The 20,888-nt window shown below is 42.2% G+C and overlaps 1 protein-coding gene across 1 annotated transcript in view; it reads right to left on the reverse strand.

The window, feature by feature from the left end:
* Positions 1-2,940: 2,940 nt before the first annotated feature.
* Positions 2,941-20,888, reverse strand: part of crtc1b (CREB regulated transcription coactivator 1b) — a 43,391-nt gene continuing 25,443 nt past the window's right edge. The window contains exons 10-12 of the mRNA XM_067388548.1: positions 20,525-20,611; positions 18,441-18,615; positions 2,941-3,705 (exon numbers count right to left, since the gene is read on the reverse strand). Coding sequence (XP_067244649.1) covers positions 3,494-3,705; positions 18,441-18,615; positions 20,525-20,611 — 474 coding nt within the window. The 3' untranslated portion in view covers positions 2,941-3,493. The remainder of the gene's footprint in view (positions 3,706-18,440; positions 18,616-20,524; positions 20,612-20,888) is intronic.

Raw genomic sequence — 20,888 nt, forward strand, 5'->3', positions numbered from 1 at the left:
AGCCCTTTTTTTGGTTTGCATTGGGAAGTCACATATACGCTTCCAGAATTGTTTTCCCTCTGAATTATCAGTGCAATACAGAGAACACCTTCAGAATAAACTGGGGGAAAATGCATGTACAGGGTTGAACAGTCAGCATTCTCAGAAGTTAAAACAGTCCAAGTTTCATGAGCAAAGCCATGGCTGAAGTGCCGAGGAGTAACAGCCAGAAGATTTTGAAGAAATGCACATACATCAGTATGAAAGCTGCCATATCTTCCAGATTTCTGACAGGATTTCAAACGGAAACTCAAGATACAAGGGCTGAGCAAATCGACAGGGAGTGGGAATGACCCAACTGAAGATATCAAACATGCTACAACTGTGATGAACAGAAAAATGCTACTGTGACCCATCCCCCCAAAAAAGGCAACATAACAGATCAGAAAACAACAACAACAACAACAACAACGAAAACAACAACAACAACAACAAAAAACAAACAAACAAAAAACAATAGTGCTTTGGTCAAGCATTGCCAAGCATATCATTTGGTGTAATGCACTATCATAACACTGAGCCCCATAAATACATTCTGTTTCTAAACATGATCATAGACAAGGTTATCAGTGATAAACCAGTAAAATGACACCACTAGCATTAACTAATACATGCACTGTGTCTCTGGGGTCTATATTGTTTTATGTGCAGTGAATCTTTTCATTGGAATCAGCCAAGCTAATGAAGACCTCGTTCTCTATAGGTATTTTCTCATTTTGACATGCAGTCATCATATTCTTGTGATAAGCTTTATGTACACTATTTTCAGGAAAAGTGTCTGAGACAAACACATTCATGGTAAACGTAAAAACAAAAGAAGAAATATTCTGAATGGCACAGTTTGAGGAATAAAAAAACTTAAGTGAGTATTGCAGTTATTTCTGTTATGTCTAATAAACTACAGTTTATCCACCATCTGAGACAACCCTTACTTCTCAGCCCTTAGTACACAATTCATATTCAAATGAAAATATTCCAGATAGTTAGTTGATTAACACTTTTAGTTTGCATAGGAATCACAAATGGGATTTGCACAGTTTTAAGAGTTGTTTCCTTGAAGGATCCAAATGTCCAAAATGTATCTGGCCAAAAAGGACTAAACTTCACTAGGTAATTTATCCACAGTAGCATATAATTAATGTTTTTAGACTGACAAATTAGATACAGTGGGACCCAAAAGCCTGAAAATGGATAATTTCTTTAAATAATTAAATCATAATCTATATCATCTGCATAACAGTTTGACTAAAAAAAAAAAAACCCAAATCTCTTAGAATTTCTGGTAACACTTTACAATAAGTTTCAATTTGTTAACAGTTAAAATAAACTAACAATGAAAAGTATTTCTAAAGCATTTATTACTTTTAGCTCATGTTAATTTCAGTATTTACTAATACATTATTAAAATATTTAACATGAGCTGACATGAACTAACAATGAACAGCTGTATTTTTATTAAGTAACTTTAACAAAAATTAATAAATACTGTAACAATTGTGTTACTCATTGTTAGTTAATGCATTAATAAACATTAACTAATGAGACCTTACTGTAAATTGTTGCCAAATTTCTTAGTATTTCAACAATAAGCAATACAATTGTTATAGCATTTATTAATCTTTGTTAACACTAATTCTTAAAAATACAACTGGTCATTATTAGTTTACGTTAGCTCAGATACAACTTTTAATTCTATTTTTTTTTAATTTACATATATTTTTTTTATTTAACTTTTCTCTGTTTTAGATTTATTTTTAAAATTGTACAACTTTCCAGGTTTGAATGAAAAAAGGGGTGTTTTTAGACCCCACTGCATATAGAGATCATAACTGTTACTCAATGAGTGATTCCTTAATTCCTTTTTATAGCACAGAGGTTTTCAACTGTGCTCCTGGGGACCAACTGTCCTACAAAGTTTATTTCAAACCTGCTTCAGCACACCTGCCTGTGTGTTTTCAAGAGCTTGATTAGCTGATGCAGGTGTGTTTGATCAGGGTTGGAACTCAACTCTGCAGGACAGTGGGTCCCTAGGAGCAGGGTTAAAGATCTCTGCCATAGCACACAGGGCAAAAAACATCACTTGATCAAGCTGCGACAGGGCTCGAACATACATGTGGGAATGAAAAACACAAACTCCCGTAAACAGCACTGAATAAGGAGCATTACTCTCCCCATGTCTGATGAATGACATCATCTTCACACAGAACCTTGAGTTATGTTTGGCAGCACAGGTACAAACTATACAGCATTCAATACTAAACAAAATGACATTAGTAAAAAAAGAATATTGAGAGGAAAACACTTCAGAGACGATTAGAAAAACACGTTGACAGTTAAAAACAGCATTTTGTTCATATAAGGCAAAATCAGGTCCTCTCACAGTGAAGTGTTCAGCAGGTTTCTGCAGCAGCTCTTGGGTCACGTTTACTGACCACTGTTGAAGTGTACATTACAGTGATAACAGTAATTGAATCTTCAATGCAAAACATACAGAAAGTCACGTTACAGTCCACAAAAACACCAAAATATGGGTTATATTTCTATCGAGAGACTGCTGTCCTTTTGCTAGAAAATTTCATGAATTACAGGCAAATATTACAAAACAAGAATGATAACACCAATCGTGACATCTGGAAATGTTTGGATGTTACATGATGCTAGCAAATTGAAATGCGATGGAAGCCATTTTGTAAAAGCAAACTTTATGCCTTCCAGTGTACAAATGAGCAACGCTCCCTTCAACTCTCAATACACAATCTGGGGGAGTAGTGCTCCTTACAGAAATATGATTTTTTATATTGTGTGTATATATATATATATATATATATATATATATATATATATATATATATATATATATATATATATATATATATATTATAAATAAATATGTCGATTTCGCACACATAATTACACAAACAGGTAATTCTTCATGGACATATGGCAATTATGTAAACATTTTAAAATAATTCACTTAATGTGACAAAAATAATTATGGTCAAAAATAATTATACATACTGAAATAAATATGAATTAATAAACATAACAAAAATGGTGTGAACCATAAAATGAGACCTATATGCCTACAGAATCAAAAAGGATAAACAAAGCACAAAATACATCAAGACAAACAGAAAATGCACGTTGGCGACCAACCAAGATAACTGGATGCAAAAAAACAAACAAAACACACACACAAAAAAAACCTAAAACATCAATACATGAAGAGAGTGGATGGTGGATAGTATTGTGCATTGGAAACAATCCAGTGTGAATACAGCACTTCCACCTCCCCACCCCCCAAACCCTTGCTACCACCACCGGCCCCTGGCCATGAGTGGTTTGGCAGCATGCTGTTATATGGGTGGTTGGGAGGATAAGGTCAGCCACTGACCAGATGGTGAACAGAGAGGCCATGCAGCGGAAAGTCTCGCTTAAAATTGCATTCACAGGCTCACAGTCGATCCATGCGGAATGTGTCCTCAGTGGCCGGGTCGGTGAGAACCATGTCTGGATCGTTGAGCATATGCAGTCCGTCCAGTGTCAAGGGGTCAATCTTCAACTCGTCCAATGGGAATTGAGAGTCTGCATCAAAGCTGACGTCACCAACGCTGGCTAATGAGCTGGTGAGGTCTTTGGAGAGACTGGGTGGAGATTCCCCTGTCACTAGTGTGCAACAAATAAAAATTGCCAGTTAGCAACTATTAAACAGGTGTACAGTGACAACAGAGTGACCACAAGCCATTCATTTTTTTTTTTTTTATTGGAGTTGGAGATTTTCCATGACATCAGTGTCTTCTGTCTGGCATAAGTTTACATTTAACAAAGTTCTGTTTAGTGATGCACTGAAATTATGGACAAAAATTAATTGTTTGTCTAAAACAGTTTTGAAGGTCCGAAATCTGACTGAAATGGGTACCGTTAATAATGAGTGTTTCTCCGAAGGCACAATGTGACTGTGTCAGTGAAGTTTTTTTGCACACAACAATATAGATTTCTCCTTTTTTTTTTTTTTTTTTTTTGAAACTTTTGACATTTACAGGGTTTAAACATAGCAAACACATCTGAGCTGTTACAATTTAAACAGGTAGTCATTCATTTGAATTCTCTTCAAAATACACATTTAAAATGTTACTAAATATGCATTATTAAAGAAAAAAAAAAAAAAAAAAGTTAGATAAATTTAACATAAAATAAGAATAAATAAAATTGTATCACCGTTACATTACTGTTCAGTCTTTCCATGCCAAGTTACTTATTCTCAGCGCTAATAAATGTCTCTCTCCAGCTCCAAGATAAGTAAAAAAGGGGTCCCATACTTTATGGAATTTAAAAGGTTTGTCTTTTAATGCTGTTGAAAAAGCTTCATATGGAATAAGACCTTTGATTGTGTTAATCCATTGTGCTATTGACGGGACTTGGTCTGTTATCCAGCATACAAGTATGCATTTGCGGGCACAGTGGAGTAAAATTTGAAGAAGATGGGTCCCTTGAAATCTGGAAGGGAGCTCCTGGTTCTGTCACGGTTCATGAATCCGCTGTCTCATTCTGGTGTCTGTGTGATGGTGTGGGTGTGTCACTTGATTGTTTTGTGTGGGCGTCGCCGCTGATTGTTGATCAGCGGCAGCTGTGAGCTATTACCATCTGCCTATATAACGCCTTGTCTTTCGTCTCTTGTTTGTCAGATCGTTGTACGGTGTCCGCGTGTTGTTTCCTGTGTTGCTTGTTGTGTGTTTCCCTGGACTGGACTTTGATTCATTGCTTTCTGGTTTTCGTGTTCTCGTTGGATCTCTCTCTGGACTTCACGCACGGATTACTTCACGGACACTGCTCTTCGGTCATCACTCTTCACGGATCTTCACCGCCCATCGACGTCCCTGTGTTACCACTCTCCTGCTGACTGTTATATGTTCTTTGTGTATGTTGAATCTGACTACCTTCGGTGTGAAGCTCTATTAAAGAGATTTAACTTGCATCTGCATCCTCCCTTCATTCCGTGACAGAACGATCTGACCAATATGGATGCAGCGAGTTCAGCAGCTTTAACGGAGTTCATCAACCACAGCATCTCCCGCATGGACCAGCAGCAGGAGAGCATCACTTCCACCGGACGCGCTGTCCAAGCGCTGGTAACACAGGTGTCCGAGCTCTCCCGGGAACTTCAACAACTTCGCGCTCCCACTGCGCCACCCACACCGCCTGTTCCCCCCGCGTCGCTGGAGCGACGCGATCTACCGGAGCGACGCGATCTACCGGAGCCCCGCCTGCCTGTGCCCCAGAGTTACGCCGGTGAGCCAGAGTTTTGCAGAGCTTTTCTGAATAAGTGTTCCCTGCATTTTTCTCTGCAGCCTCGTACATTCGAGCATGAGGAATCCAAGGTGGCGTTCGTCCTTACATTGTTGACTGGGAAGGCGGCTTTATGGGGAACGGCGGTGTGGGAGAATAAAGACCCATGTTGTTCCTCGTTCCAGGCACTCTCCGCCGAGATGAAGAGGGTGTTCGACCGTGCGGTGGCAGGAAAGGAGGCCGCTCGACAGCTTACCGAACTCAAGCAGGGCAGCCGCACGGTCGCGGATTATGCCATCCAGTTCCGCACCCTCGCGGCGGAGTGCCGTTGGAACGAGGAGGCGCAGTGGGATGTGTTCCTGCATGGGCTGGCCGGCCGTATTCACCGCGAGATTTACACCCTGGACCTTCCTCAGACTTTCAACGGGCTGGTTGATCTCGCTTTACGGGTGGATTCCCGCCTCCAGAAACTGGAGTTTTTGGAGGTCCCCAGCACCAGACTACAGGGAGCGGAGGGCCGGACGGCCAGCGCTGCTAATACGGTCGGTCCCGCCACAGATCCTGAGCCCATGCAGGTAGGGAGAGCTCGGCTTTCCCGGGAGGAGAGAGAAAGGCGGAGATCCCTGGGCTTATGCCTATACTGTGGAGCATCGGGACATCTTCTCAGGTCTTGTCCAGTAAAAGGACCTAGCCCGATAGTAAACTCGAGGCTACTATCGGGCGGGATCTCCGCTGAGAAGTCCTCACCATCACCTCTTCTCCCGGTAAGACTGAGATGGGCGTCTCACAACATCACCTGCAATGCACTCATTGACTCCGGGGCTGAGGGGAACTTTATGGACACCAGTTACGCACTACAGCATGGACTACCCATCTCTTCACTTACTCACCTGGTTACAGTCAACGCACTCAACGGTCAACGTCTTCCTAACATCTCTCAGATCACGGATTACGTCACCCTCACCACCTCCGGTAACCACAACGAGAGTATTCAGTTCATGCTTTTGGACTCACCGCAAGCACCCGTAGTTCTCGGACACCCCTGGCTCACCAAGCACAATCCTCGGATCGACTGGCAACTCAACACCATCACCGAGTGGAGCACTTTGTGTCACAGGTCTTGTCTTAAGTCTGCTTGTCCCACTGTGTCTGTCTCTGTGTTACAGGAAAAGGCTGCGGATTTGTCTAACGTGCCCGCGGAGTATCTAGACCTGAAGGAAGTGTTCAGTAAGTCCCGTGCTGCTTCTCTCCCTCCGCATCGTCCCTATGACTGTGCCATAGACTTAGTTCCGGGTAAGTCTCCGCCTAAGGGCAAATTATACTCTCTGTCTGTTCCCGAGAGGGAGGCCATGGAGAAATACATTTCTGATTCTCTGGCAGCTAAGTTCATCCGCCCTTCCTCTTCTCCAGTGGGGGCGGGGTTCTTTTTTGTGGGGAAGAAGGACGGATCTCTGCGACCTTGTATTGATTACCGAGGGTTGAACAACATCACGGTAAAGAATACTTACCCTTTGCCGTTGATGTCTTCAGCCTTTGAGAGGTTGCAGGGAGCGTCCGTTTTCACTAAATTGGACTTGAGGAACGCTTATCATTTGGTCCGCATTAGGAAGGGGGATGAATGGAAGACCGCTTTTAACACCCCTAGAGGGCACTTTGAATACTTGGTTATGCCCTTCGGGCTTTCCAACTCGCCCGCGGTCTTCCAGGCACTCGTCAATGACGTGTTGAGAGACATGGTTGATCAGTTCATTTATGTCTACCTGGATGACATATTGATATTTTCGTCGTCTCTACAGGAACATGTTCAACATGTCAGACGAGTGCTCCAGCGTCTGCTAGAGAATGGGCTTTTTGTCAAAGCGGAGAAATGCGAATTTCATGCACAGTCTGTTTCCTTTCTAGGGTACATCGTCTCGTCCGAGGGAATTCGCATGGATCCTGACAAGGTTAAGGCTGTGGTGGATTGGCCAAGTCCAGATTCCCGTAAGGCCCTACAGCGGTTTCTGGGGTTTGCCAATTTTTACCGGCGTTTTATTCGCAATTTCAGCCAGCTAGCCGCGCCTCTGACCGCCTTGACCTCACCACGAACGACCTTCAGGTGGTCAGATGCAGCTCAGGTTGCATTTGCCAAACTGAAGAGCCGCTTCGTTTCGGCTCCCATTCTTATCGCCCCTGATCCTTCGCGTCAGTTCGTGGTGGAGGTCGATGCGTCAGAGGTGGGGGTAGGAGCAGTTCTTTCCCAGCGGGCGCCCTCGGACGAGAAGATGCATCCCTGCGCGTATTTTTCTCATCGTTTGTCTCCCGCTGAACGCAATTATGACATTGGTAACAGAGAGTTGTTGGCAGTCAAATTAGCGTTGGAAGAGTGGCGTCATTGGTTGGAGGGATCGGGGGTGCCCTTCATCGTTTGGACTGATCACAAGAACCTAGAATATATTCGATCGGCCAAAAGACTCAACTCCAGGCAGGCTCGGTGGGCACTTTTTTCGGACGTTTTGACTTTGCTCTATCGTACCGCCCGGGCTCCAAAAACATCAAGCCCGATTCTTTATCTCGTATTTTTGATCCATCCGAGCGCCCGTCCACTCCCGAGTGTATTCTTCCTGAGACATTAGTAGTCTCCACTCTTACATGGGAGGTCGAATCGAAGGTCCTGGCGGCCTTAGAAGGGGTAATGCCTCCGCCCGGGTGCCCACCGAACCGTTTGTTTGTGCTGGAGGAGTTAAGGTCCTGCGTCATCAAGTGGGGGCATTGTTCCAACGTGGCTTGTCATCCAGGGGTTAATCGAACCAGATTTTTGGTTAAGCAACGATTCTGGTGGCCTGCTATGGCTCGGGACATCCGCAGTTTTGTTTTGGCTTGCTCGGTTTGTGCCACTGGTAAGACGTCCAACCGCCCTCCAGATGGGTTACTCCAACCGCTGTCTGTCCCTTTGAGACCCTGGTCCCACATCGCTCTAGATTTTGTCACCGCCCTCCCACCCTCCCAGGGGTACACGGTCGTTTTGACCGTAGTGGACCGGTTCTCGAAGGCGACTCATTTCATTCCCTTGACCAAATTGCCCTCTGCCAAGGAGACAGCGGTTACTGTCGTAGACCACATCTTTCGGTTACATGGCCTCCCGGTAGATGTGGTGTCCGACAGGGGTCCCCAGTTTGTGTCCAAATTTTGGCAGGAGTTTTGTAGACTGCTGGGCGCGACGGCTAGTCTTTCCTCTGGGTTCCACCCCCAGACCAATGGACAGACCGAGAGAGCCAACCAAGATTTAGAGCGTATGTTGCGATGTTTGGCGTCCAAGAATCCTTCCTCCTGGAGCCAACAACTCTCTATGATTGAGTACGCACACAATTCGTTACCAGTGTCTTCTACGGGCCTCTCTCCGTTCGAATGCAGTTTAGGTTACCAGCCACCTGTGTTTCCCAGTCTGGAATCCGAAGTCGCGGTCCCCTCTGCTCACGCCTTTGTCCAGAGGTGCCACCGCACTTGGAACAGAGCCCGCGAGACTCTGTTGCAAGTGAGGGCGCGCACCAAGGCTAAGACTGATCGCCACCGGTCAAAGCCTCCCGTATACGTCGTGGGTCAAAAAGTGTGGCTTTCTACCAAGAACATTCCGCTCCGTTCCGTTGCCAATAAGTTAGCTCCCAAATTCATTGGCCCGTTTCCTGTCACTAAGATTATTAGCCCAGTGGCAGTCCGACTCAAATTGCCTCCGGCGTACAGGAGGATTCATCCCGCCTTCCATGTTTCCAAAATTAAGCCTGTTTTTCACTCGCATCTTAATCCGCCTACTCCGGTTCCCCCACCGCCGCGGCTCGTAGACGGGGAACCAACCTATTCGGTTAATCGCATTCTGGACTCGAGGCGGAGGGGACGCGGATTCCAGTACTTGGTGGACTGGGAAGGTTACGGTCCGGAGGAGAGAAGTTGGGTTCCTGCTAGAGACATTCTGGATCACTCCCTTATCGATGATTACAATCGGCAGGTAAGGAGTTCTGGGAACGCCGTGAGGCGTTCCTAGGAGAGGGGGTACTGTCACGGTTCATGAATCCGCTGTCTCATTCTGGTGTCTGTGTGATGGTGTGGGTGTGTCACTTGATTGTTTTGTGTGGGCGTCGCCGCTGATTGTTGATCAGCGGCAGCTGTGAGCTATTACCATCTGCCTATATAACGCCTTGTCTTTCGTCTCTTGTTTGTCAGATCGTTGTACGGTGTCCGCGTGTTGTTTCCTGTGTTGCTTGTTGTGTGTTTCCCTGGACTGGACTTTGATTCATTGCTTTCTGGTTTTCGTGTTCTCGTTGGATCTCTCTCTGGACTTCACGCACGGATTACTTCACGGACACTGCTCTTCGGTCATCACTCTTCACGGATCTTCACCGCCCATCGACGTCCCTGTGTTACCACCCTCCTGCTGACTGTTATATGTTCTTTGTGTATGTTGAATCTGACTACCTTCGGTGTGAAGCTCTATTAAAGAGATTTAACTTGCATCTGCATCCTCCCTTCATTCCGTGACAGGTTCATGCCAAGCAAACAAGTCTTTGGTTCTATTTCTAATGAGCAGTGAAAAATTTTCTCAAGTTCCTTTACGATGCCCATCCAGAATTGTTGTATTTTCGAGCAGCTCCAAAAACAGTGGAAAAGAGTTCCTTCTAGAATTTTACATTTATTGCAGAGGTTGGAGAGTTTTTGATTCACTTTATATCTTTGGACAGGAGTAACATGCAGACGATGAACGATTTTATATTGCATTTCCCAAGCAGAGTTGCTGGTAAGATAGGAAGGCATCTCACATATGGCTTCCCAATCAGTCATCTGAATTTCTTCTCCAAAGTCCTTTTCCCATAATATCCTAGCTTTATCTGAGCTATCTGTATTGGCCCTTATCAAAATATTATAGAAGATTTTGGATACAGATCGAGGTGAAGTAATTTTATTCAACTGTTCCTCTACTGGGGAAACGCAGAATCCACTTGAACAAACTCTAAGATTTTTTGTTATAAAGCTGCAGATCTGATGGTATATCAAGAAGAACTTCTTATTGAGTTCAAATTTTGCAGTGAATTGTTCAAAGGTCATTAACTGTTTATTCTCTATCAGATCACCTATAACATGTATTCCTTTGTCTCTCAAATGCATTAAGCCATCATTCATCCCCGGGAGGAAATCTGGGTTATTATGTAAGGGTGTGAGAAGTGAAAGGTAGGAGTCAAGCCCTTCTATTTTGCAGACTAATCTCCATATTTTAGTCATATTCTTAAGAATAAAATGATCTTTAGTTAGAATCCGCAGTTTTTTGGGTGAAAGATATAGTAAGTTCCGTAGAGGAACTGGCCCGAGAGATATGGCTTCTGCGCTAATCCAAGTTGAGTTTGGATCCTTTAAGTGCCATTCCAGTATAAAACGAAGATGGGCAGAAAGCTGGTATAGTTTAATGTCCGGGGCTGCTAGGCTGTTAGAAGGCTATATCTTAGTCTAGGTCTTTTTTTTCGCCAGATAAAGGAAATAATGAAGCCACGTAATTGTTTTAGTGCTTTATTAGGAATAATAACTGGTAGCATTTGAAATGGGTAAAGAAGGCGAGGTAGAATATTCATTTTAACAAGGTGGACACGGCCTAATAGGGATAAGGAAAGATTACACCATCTATCTAGGTCTGATCTAATTTTCTTAAAAATTGGAGCAAAATTGGTTTTATATAGATTTTCCAAATTTGGCGTAATCTTAATACCCAAGTAAACAAAGCCCGCTGGAGACCATTTAAATGGGTGAGAAATTGTGGGGTCATGGGAGTGCAATTTACTTAATGGCATTGCTTCTGATTTTAAAAGATTTATTTTATACCCTGAGAAGGAGCCAAAATTGGAAATTGTATCAATTAGATATGGAATTGATTGTTGTGGAGAGTTAAGGTAAATTAAAATGTCATCAGCATAAAGTGAGATTTTATGCGTTCTCTTATCTAATCTAAGCCCTTCAATGGATGGGTCATCTCTAATTGCCGCAGCTAGCGGTTCAATAGCCAGCGCAAACAGCAGTGGTGACATTGGACATCCTTGCCTTGTACCGCGTGCTAATGTAAATTCTGGGGATTTAAGACCGTTAGTAATAACTCTTGCTGTGGGGGAGGAATAAAGAATCCTTACCCATTTAATAAATACCTCACCTAAATTAAATTTAGAGAGCACTGAAAATAAATATGGCCATTCGACCCTGTCGAATGCCTTCTCAGCGTCTAATGAAATAACTAGCCCTGAATTTGTGCGATTATTTGAATACTGAATTATATTAAGAAGCCTTCTAACATTATGATCTGAGGATCTGCCTTTAACAAAGCCTGTCTGATCCGGATTGATTATTGTGGGGAGGATTGATTCAAGCCGGATCGCTAATATCTTCGCTAAAATTTTTGTATCCACGTTAAGCAGAGAGATAGGGCGATATGATCCGCACTCCTCAGGGCATTTGCCTTTTTTTAGGAAAACACAAATATTGGCTTCTGTCATGGAGCCAGGAAGCTTATTGGTATCAAATGAATACTGTATCATTTCATGCATTAAACTTGCTAATTCTATTTTAAATTTCTGAAAGAATTCCACTGTAAACCCATCGGGCCCTGGTGCTTTTCCTTTGGAAAGACTATTAATACAATTCAAAATTTCACTTAGTTCAATTGGTTTGTTTAACGTCTTTCTTTGCTCCTCAGTTAATTCCCGTAGATTTAGGTTTGAAAGGAATTTACTGTTATCCTCACCTGAAGAAAGGCCTGATTGGGACGTGTAAAGCCTCTTATAAAAGGCCCTAAAAATTTGGTTAATTGTTTTGTTGTCGTGGTGACACCTACCTTCTTTATCTTTGATGCTGGATATGACCTGCGCTTGAGACCGGTTACGCAATAAGTTTGCTAGATATTTGTTAGGTTTATTAGCAAACTCATACATCCGCTGTCTAGCAAAGAATACAGATTTTTCTGCTTTATTAGTGAGAACTGCTTCGAGAGAGGTTTTAACTGTTTCTATCTCAGCTAGGAGTGTATCTGAGGGGCGCGCATTATATTTTATTTGCAAGTCGTGGAGGATAATTTCTAATTTTCTCTGTTCTGCCAGCTGCTTTTTTTTCTGGTTGGCTACGTAAGAGATAATTATTCCCCTAATGTAAGCTTTTGCAGTGTCCCAAAGCAAATTGGGAGACATGTCTGGGGTTTTATTGACCATAGTAAATAGTTTAACTTGTTCTTTAAGGAAAGATTCAAAATTTGGGTCATAGATGAGCCACGGTTTGAATTTCCAAGAAGTTGGGTAAAATATTTGATTGGATAAGCCTAGCCTAAGAAAAACGGGAGCATGATCTGAAATTGCGATGTTCCCAATGTTGCAATCTATTACATTTTGAAGTGAAGATTTGGGAGAGAAAAAATAGTCTATTCTGCTTCCAGTTTTATGGACTCCAGAAAAAAAAGTGTATTCTCTGTCTCTGGGGTGGAGAGCTCGCCAAACATCTACCAATCCAATTTCTTCACATGTCTCATACAGAGCTCGTGCTCTATTGGAAGGCCTATCATTAGATGATAAAGATTTATCCAGCTTTGGTAGTAGTGTACAGTTAAAATCACCAGCGATTATGCTGTGTGCACACTGCCATTCTGCGAACTTAGAGAACACCTGTGTAATTAATTCGTTAGATTGAATAGGGGGGATATAAACATTCATAAGGGTAATGGGTTGTCCAGCTAGTGTAGCTTTAAGCAGGATAAACCGTCCTGATTTATCAGAATATGTATTAATATCTGTTAGTGGTATACATTTGTTTACAAGAATGACAACTCCCCTACTTTTACTGGTGAATGATGAGCCATATACTTGTCCCACCCAATCCCTCTTTAATTTAATATGCTCACTGTCTGTTAGATGCATCTCCTGCAAAAATGCAATATGTATTTGTTCTTTTTTTAAATAGTTTAGAATCTTTTTTCTTTTAACTGGATTTTGAACCCCCTTTACATTCCAGCTACATATGTTTAATATTGATTTATTCACTGGCATAAACAACAAGTGGACTGTTTAACTCTGATAGATATAAAAGATAATCCCATGGAAGTTGAATGGGCGGTGATACCATGTATAGCATTGAGAAAAAAAAAAGAAAAAAAAAAGGGGTGTTGCCCTACATGTCAAACCAAAAACAAAACTATTTACAATTAACATTTTACAAACATGTTTAAGAGTAAGCAAGGGAAGTCTGACGCTGGTCAGTTTCGCATTTGAGAGCAATAGTGATCTCCACTCTGTCTCCTTGGAAACATTACATGACCGAAGCTTAGATAGAGCAAACAAAAAAAGTGTGGTATTCAAAAAGAGCACTGCAAAATCCGAAATCTTTGATATGATTCTCGTCAGTCCGCTGCGGCAACAGCCTTCTATTTATTAACATTATATTAATTTAGTCTTTAAATCATGCCATCATATTGACCTTATGTTTTCCCCCGTCTATACCCCCAGACTCTGAACAATAAAAACTTACAAATATTGCTTAGTTGTTGTGTCCCAAAATTAAGTCACTAAACTCCTAAAAATATGAACAAAACATCCGTAGAAGTACGTTATGTCACAAAAACCTGGGCAGTCGGTTACCATGTCATTCAGTCTCTCCGAGGCGATTTGGCCCTGACGAAGTGATGGCTGGTTGTTCGGGCAGGCTGTCCAGAAAAGACTCTGCCTCTGTCGGCTGTTTGAAGAATTTTTTGCCGCCGTTGTGCTGTACTCGAAGGGTCGCCGGATATGTCATTGCAAAGCGAATTCCTCGTTCACGAAGTCGTTTCTTCACATTTCCAAAGGCTTGTCTTTTCCTTACGATTGCCGCAGAGAAGTCTTCAAAGATAGAGATATTGTGGCGTTTGTAGACCAGGTGACCCGCGGCTCTCGCTGCTTGCAGAATGTGTGCCTTGTCTTGAAAATTATGTAATTTTACCATCATCACTCTCGGACGTTCTCCTGGTATGGGAAGACGTGAAGGAACACGGTGCGCACGCTCTATCTTAACCTGTTGATTCTTGAATTCGGTGTTAAGTAGATTGGGCAGCCAAGTCCTCAGGAACAAGATCGGGTTAGTCCCTTCCTCCCCTTCAGGTAGGCCGACTATTCGGATATTGCATCATCTGCTTCTGTTTTCCAGGTCGTCTATCTTTTCCAAGGCCGTGTCAAGCGTTTTTTTCATTTGGTTCAAATCAGCGTTGTCTCTTGAGACCGTGTCTTCCACCGCCGATATACGTGTTTCAGCTTCAGTGACCCGGTTTTCCACCTGCTCGACAAGTGTCGCTACCGCCGACAGTTTCTCTAACACTGGATCAATTTTGTTCTCCAGAACCTTATCGACGCCCGCCAAGACTTCTGTTGTTATTTTCTTCACCAATGCGTCCATATCGCTCGGATTCATTAGCTCATCCGCCATTTTAGGATTGTGACTGGAATCAAGTTGTTTCTTTGGCATACCTTATAACTTATACATTTGAGTTCTGCACTTTCAGAGATGATATTGAGTCTAGAGAGGGAAATTTTTTAAGGCTTTGCCGGAGCTCGTCGTCAACACGGCTACTCCATTAGATGCGTCACGTGACCCAGATTTCTCCTTTTAATCGATCTTTTATTCGATTTTTATGAACCAAGATCTTAGTATATTCTGTTTTCAGTTGATGAGTGAACAAAACTTCACTAAACATTACTTGTACAATAACATAGGGTCAGGGCCAGCGCATCCAAGCTGAGAGGGGCCTCGGTCAGGAAATACCACAGCAGGCAGTGGGATGATTTCTGGGAAGCGAACAGGTTTGTCTGTGCTTCACCGAAATCGACTCCAGATTAGCTGGACCACCTGGGGATGGAGACTCCACTCTCCCTGGAGCGGCTGTCATCACGACAGTGTGTTCGCTGCATGATTGAGTTCCCCTGGAAGGTGAGTGGCCCACAGTGACTTAACTCACCGCTGACTCCAAAAGGAGGTGGTTGCAGATGAGTTGCAACATGTGATGTGAGTGTAAACCGCCTTGATGATTCATATATGCTGATGTCACCATGTTGTACATCTGGACCAACACATGCTTGCCCTGGATCAACGTCCGAAACCTCAGCAGGGCCAGCAAGTGATGTAACTGCCGCAGGGGATACAATATGCCCCAGGAGCCTCTGAAATTGTTTCATCGGGACTGCTGTCTTTTCCCTGAGTGACTTTAGGCTGTTCAGCACCAATTTAAAATGCTTGATCATGAGATGCACCGTTATAGTGACTGAGTCCAACTCCATACCAAGTAAAGAGATGCTCTGCAGTGGGGACAGCTTGCTCTTTTCCCATTTGACCTGAAGCGGCAATCGGCTGAGGTGTGAACACAATAAATCTCAAGAGTAAGCTAGAATCAGCCAGTCGTCAGGATAATTGAGGATGCGAGTGCCCACTTGCGGGGCAACAGCAGCCTCTACAACATTCGTGAAGACGCAAGGTGACAGGGACAACCTGAAAGGAAAGACTCTGTATCAGTAGGCCTGACCCTCGAAAGCAAATGGAAGAACATCTCAGGTTATGTATGAAACCATGGTTCCCTGAGAAGGGAACGAAATGCTGCTTCGCCATGACGACACTGGGGAATCCATTCAGTGTAAGCTCTCCTGAAGGCGTGTGCAACTAGTCCAATTCTGATTGGCGCAACGTCATCCCATGGCGTGTGCCAGCGGAACACGGAAGCTATAAAGGAAGCCGGCAACATAGCTGTTTCAGCTTCTGTTCTGAAACAAACCACTCCCAGACATGCAGGAAGTATGGCAAGGGGACGCAGTGTCTCGTTCCCTTCTTAGGGAACCATGGTTACATGTGTAACCTGAGACATTCCCTTTCGAGGGAACTCGCATTGCATTACCATGACAACACTTTGGGGAACGATATACCCACATCGCCATGCTGATGGAATGCCTGTCCTGGTGTGAAGCAATTAAGGCACAGCTCAGGACGTGAGCACATGGGATCCCAGTGTGGACGGCAGGTCCAGGCTATAGCTTACATACTTCATGTGGAATGAGCTTTGGGAGGCAGAGGTGAAGGCAGCCTGTGCACCTCGTATGCAATAGAAATAGCTTCAACAATCCACCTGCTTATTGTAGGTTTGGTAGCGGGGCAGCTCTAATTGGAGCATACCAACAGTTGATCAGATTACACCACTGAGAGTTTTTTCCTCACGTATACCTCAAGGGTTCTGACAAGGCAGAGTAGCTTCTCACGTTCAGCCAACACCTGAGGAGGTGAATGAAGGCATGAAGGACTATTAACTGGGCCACATAGTGGGTAATTTAGGTACATAACCTGGTCTTGGGTGCAAACCCAGAGCAAACTCCAGACAGGAGAAGAAAAGCGGTCTTGGAGGAACCCAGCACTGTAGCTACCAGGCAGTTGACTGGGTCAAATAGACACCTCCTACACCAAGTCAAGTCAGTCAAGTCACCTTTATTTATATAGCACTTTTTACAATGCAGATTGTGTCAAAGCAGCTTTACATTGATAGCTGGTACATAATTTGGCTGCACAGCAGCTCTTAAATAATAGTGTCAATGCAGGCAGATCAGAAGCACTGTTGAATAAATGTAATTTACCATATAGTAAATACTCTGCATTTCAGAGTTTCCTCGAGGAGGGAGCTCTAGAATTGAGTATGGTCTTTACTATCTCAGCAGAGAGACCTGCATTTAGGAACTGATCGCCCTCAGGGGCCAGATCCACAGTTTCCACATCTCCAGCTGAGGGTGAAATATCAAGCGCCCGGCCTGTGGAAGCCGTCCAGGAGAGCTACCAGGTCTGAAAACCAAACTCAGGCCAGCCAGAACAAGGCTACCAACAGCAGACAGACCCTGTCCTGGTAAACTCTTTCTAGAACTCCTGGGAGTAGAGCGATCTGGGGGAAATGCGTACAGCCGAAGCCTTGGCCACATCTGTACCATGGCGTCCAGTCCAAAAGGAGCTGGATGAGAGAAGGAGAGCTACAGTGGGCAACGAGACATCTCTAGTGACGTAAACAGGCTCCCTATTTGCTCCACCAACCCAAGGTGGAGTCTTTATTCCCCAGGCCTCAGCCCCTGCCTTGGCAGGATGCTTGCTCCCACACCCAGGGATAAAGAAGTTTTCCCTGAGATCACATGAGGATATGGTGCGTCAGTCTGGATTGAGGACGCAAATGCAGATCCCCCAGTGGTTATATACTGTCTGTGAAGCTCTTTTAGAAGGGGAAGAGTCAGCTCTCTCGTGCTGAAGCACACAGGGAGTGACGCGATGTTTTCGGGAACACCACTCCCCGAACACACCGGGAGGAACCGGCCCAAATCGCAACAGACAACTGCGTTTTATATTGGAATTCAGTTGCTGTTAAAACAGCAGTCGAGAGCTTAAGCTCAGGCTCCCCGGGAAGCTCGCGACCTCACTGTTGTGCCTTAACGCCAACACAAACAGACGCTGAATCTCCAAGGCTGTTTAGTTTCATTCTTGTGAAGTCTGAAGCTGGACACCAACTGTTGGCTCCGAAGCAAAAGACAGAGTGCGATTGCATCTGCTTCCCATTTATATACACCTGTCGGAGGCGGTGCGCATTATGCAAATATCGCACGTCAATTCCATTGGCTTGTTTTAGTTCACTCGAAGCTGATAGGGCTCTCTAGCGATATCCCAATTCGTCGGTCACTACTGATGTACGTCAAACATGACCGACTGAAAGGGAACTGAATCTTGTAAACACAACTTTCTATCCAGATGGATTAACAGAAACCCATTTTGCATGAGACTTGTAGTTACTCTTTAAAATATTCATGAAATCAAAATATTCACATTCTTCAAATCAAGTCCCACCCTACATTTCTTGTTTAATGTCCTGTTTTACTTAATATCCTGTTTTAGAACCAAAATACAGATTACAGATATAAATGGGTTGTAAACTGTTTTAATGATGACTTTATGCAAACATTCTGTTCTCCGCAAAACTTGTGCATGTACCATATAGGTAAAGAGCCTTAATGCTTTTATTGTACCTATGTGACATTTCTTCAAAATACATTTGCATAAAGACATTCTTGTTAAATTGAAAGACACAATACCTGTGAGAATGATGTTGGGAATGTTGCCATGGCTACTGTAGCTCAGCTGCTGTGCCTCCTGCTGACTGTTGTGGCTCCCAGTTAAACCCATCATGGCTGCCTGTGTGTAGTTCAGCGTTGAACAGTGACTGGAGTCACCCGGATTCTCCATCATGTTCATGTTGAACTGTTCCAGCTACACGATCAACATTAGAAAGTTTTTAACTCATTTGAACAATCAATAAAATAACATTTGTAATACAGCAGCAAATGTTATTCCTGCACCTTCTCATTTAATCAAACAGTAGTCCAGTCCAGTGAGTAAGAATTCACTAAATGTATTATGTAACATAATACATAATTGTGCTGTCACAACATCGGATTTTCACTACATGATTATCCAAAAGAATTCATGATGATGAAATAAAAAAAAATAAAAAAAATGACAATGACAATGATGATAAATCACAATTATGAAAACAAAATAATAAATCAAAAACAAAACATCAAATTATAAACTCAATGGCAAGTCTACAAAAAAAAAAAAAAAAAAAAAAATCAGAAAACACATAAATTCCAAAAACAAAATAACTTCTGAAAACACATTGAAAAGTCAGACAAAATGGAAAAGGTAGGTATATTCTGTGAATGGAATACTTACCATTGATTGGACGAGACAACTGTCAATCGAGACATGAAGAAAGTACAGCAGGCTGCCGCAGTAGAAAGCTGGTTCGTGTGTGCATGTGTAAATATTAGAGCTGTATCATCTAAGATAATAATTGTTTTAACAATGTGCAAGCTGACATCATTGAGTTTGTCACTCACTATGCAAAAAACAAACAATAATACACCTTGAGGCACTTTCACTGTATGATGTAACCTACTGGAATGCAGTTATAACGCCCCTAAAATTCAAGATATGGGGCAAAATTCCTATGTTTTGGTCTTATAGTTACATTATATGGTATATAGTTAAGCACACAAGCAAGCAAAAGTGTTGTTTTTGCTGAATATCAGCTTGATTGTACGTGATATTGATTTTATAAAGTTCAATAAACAGTAAGTTTTACACATTTTACACATATTTGTAATAATATTTTTGACTAATGATTCATTAAGGCAGTGACTTGCCTGTTTTAGTTTCATAAAGTACAATTTCATTAAAAAAACATTTAATATATCAATATTCAACACAACAAAATATTATCTCATAGCATTATTTATGCAATTGTAACTGCAGTGTTTATGTATATACATGTCTATTAAGTACCCCTTTATTTACATTAAAAAAAATTTAAAAAAAGTAATGCCTCTCCGAACTCATGAGCGATAGGCATAGAGAGAAGAATGGGATCAGGAAAAAGGGAAACTTGAACTCAGGTCACTCGCATTAAAAGCTAAACTCTCCTACTTCTCAGATTGGATTGTATTATTAAGTAGTATTGTAGGTCTATTAAGTAACTATTAGGCACTTTATTTAAATTTTTTTAAATTTACATTTATTGTTATTATTATTTTTTTTTTTTAATGTCTACTGTCACAGCCTGCTCTGCTTTCTGCATGTCTTGATTGAAAGTGGTCTCATCCAATTAGTGGTAAGTATTGAATTCACAAAATATACATACCTTTTCCATTTTGTCTGACGTTGTGTTTTCTTACATGTTGTTTTGTTTTCTGATTTGTCATTGTTTTCTGACTTGAAATTTTGTTTTCAGAACTGTCGTTGTGTTTATTATTTTTTATCATTTCTATCTATTTTTTAAGCAAAAATATATATTTTCTTCTTTTGTGTGCTCTGACTGCACACAAAAACTAACATGCACCGCACTGGGATTAAAAGTCCAACTTGTGAACAAAGAACAGTACTAATCTAGTTATTTTGCTTTTCTGGTTCTGAACTGAACAGAATCATCAGTCTGAATCATGAACTGAATTAATCGGGCAATCACTTTCTCTCTTAATCAGCTCATATGACTCACTCTTGAGCTGAAGTCAGCCTTGATTTTCAAATGGTAACAAAGTTTCAGAGTTTTATTATGTTATATTTATATCTTAATAAAAAAGGTATAAGGAGTGATTTTAAATGCCACGCATGTACGTACCTGGTTGGATAGAGCATTGGTCTGTCTGGACGGAAGTTGCTGATCATAGAATGAATCCCCAAAGATGCTGCCAACCACCTGAATATGCTATGAAAGAAATATCCATTAAGAACACTGTAACGCTGTGGTAAGCGTGCACGAAGATGAAGATACAAGTAGACAGTCTTTATCATATTCCAAAATATTGAGGAGAAATGCAGGAACTCACACAGTGATTAATGCTGACCACATAAATCATTAACAAGAACCGACAAGGGACTGAATATAACAGGGAGTATACCAGGCAAACATAAAAGAGACAGATGCATATCATAACCATAGAAGCAAACAAGGACATAATTAGTAACCAAAGAAACCAAAACTA

Source organism: Chanodichthys erythropterus, chromosome 6, assembly GCF_024489055.1.
Source record: "Chanodichthys erythropterus isolate Z2021 chromosome 6, ASM2448905v1, whole genome shotgun sequence".
Classification (NCBI taxonomy): Eukaryota; Metazoa; Chordata; class Actinopteri; order Cypriniformes; family Xenocyprididae; genus Chanodichthys; species Chanodichthys erythropterus.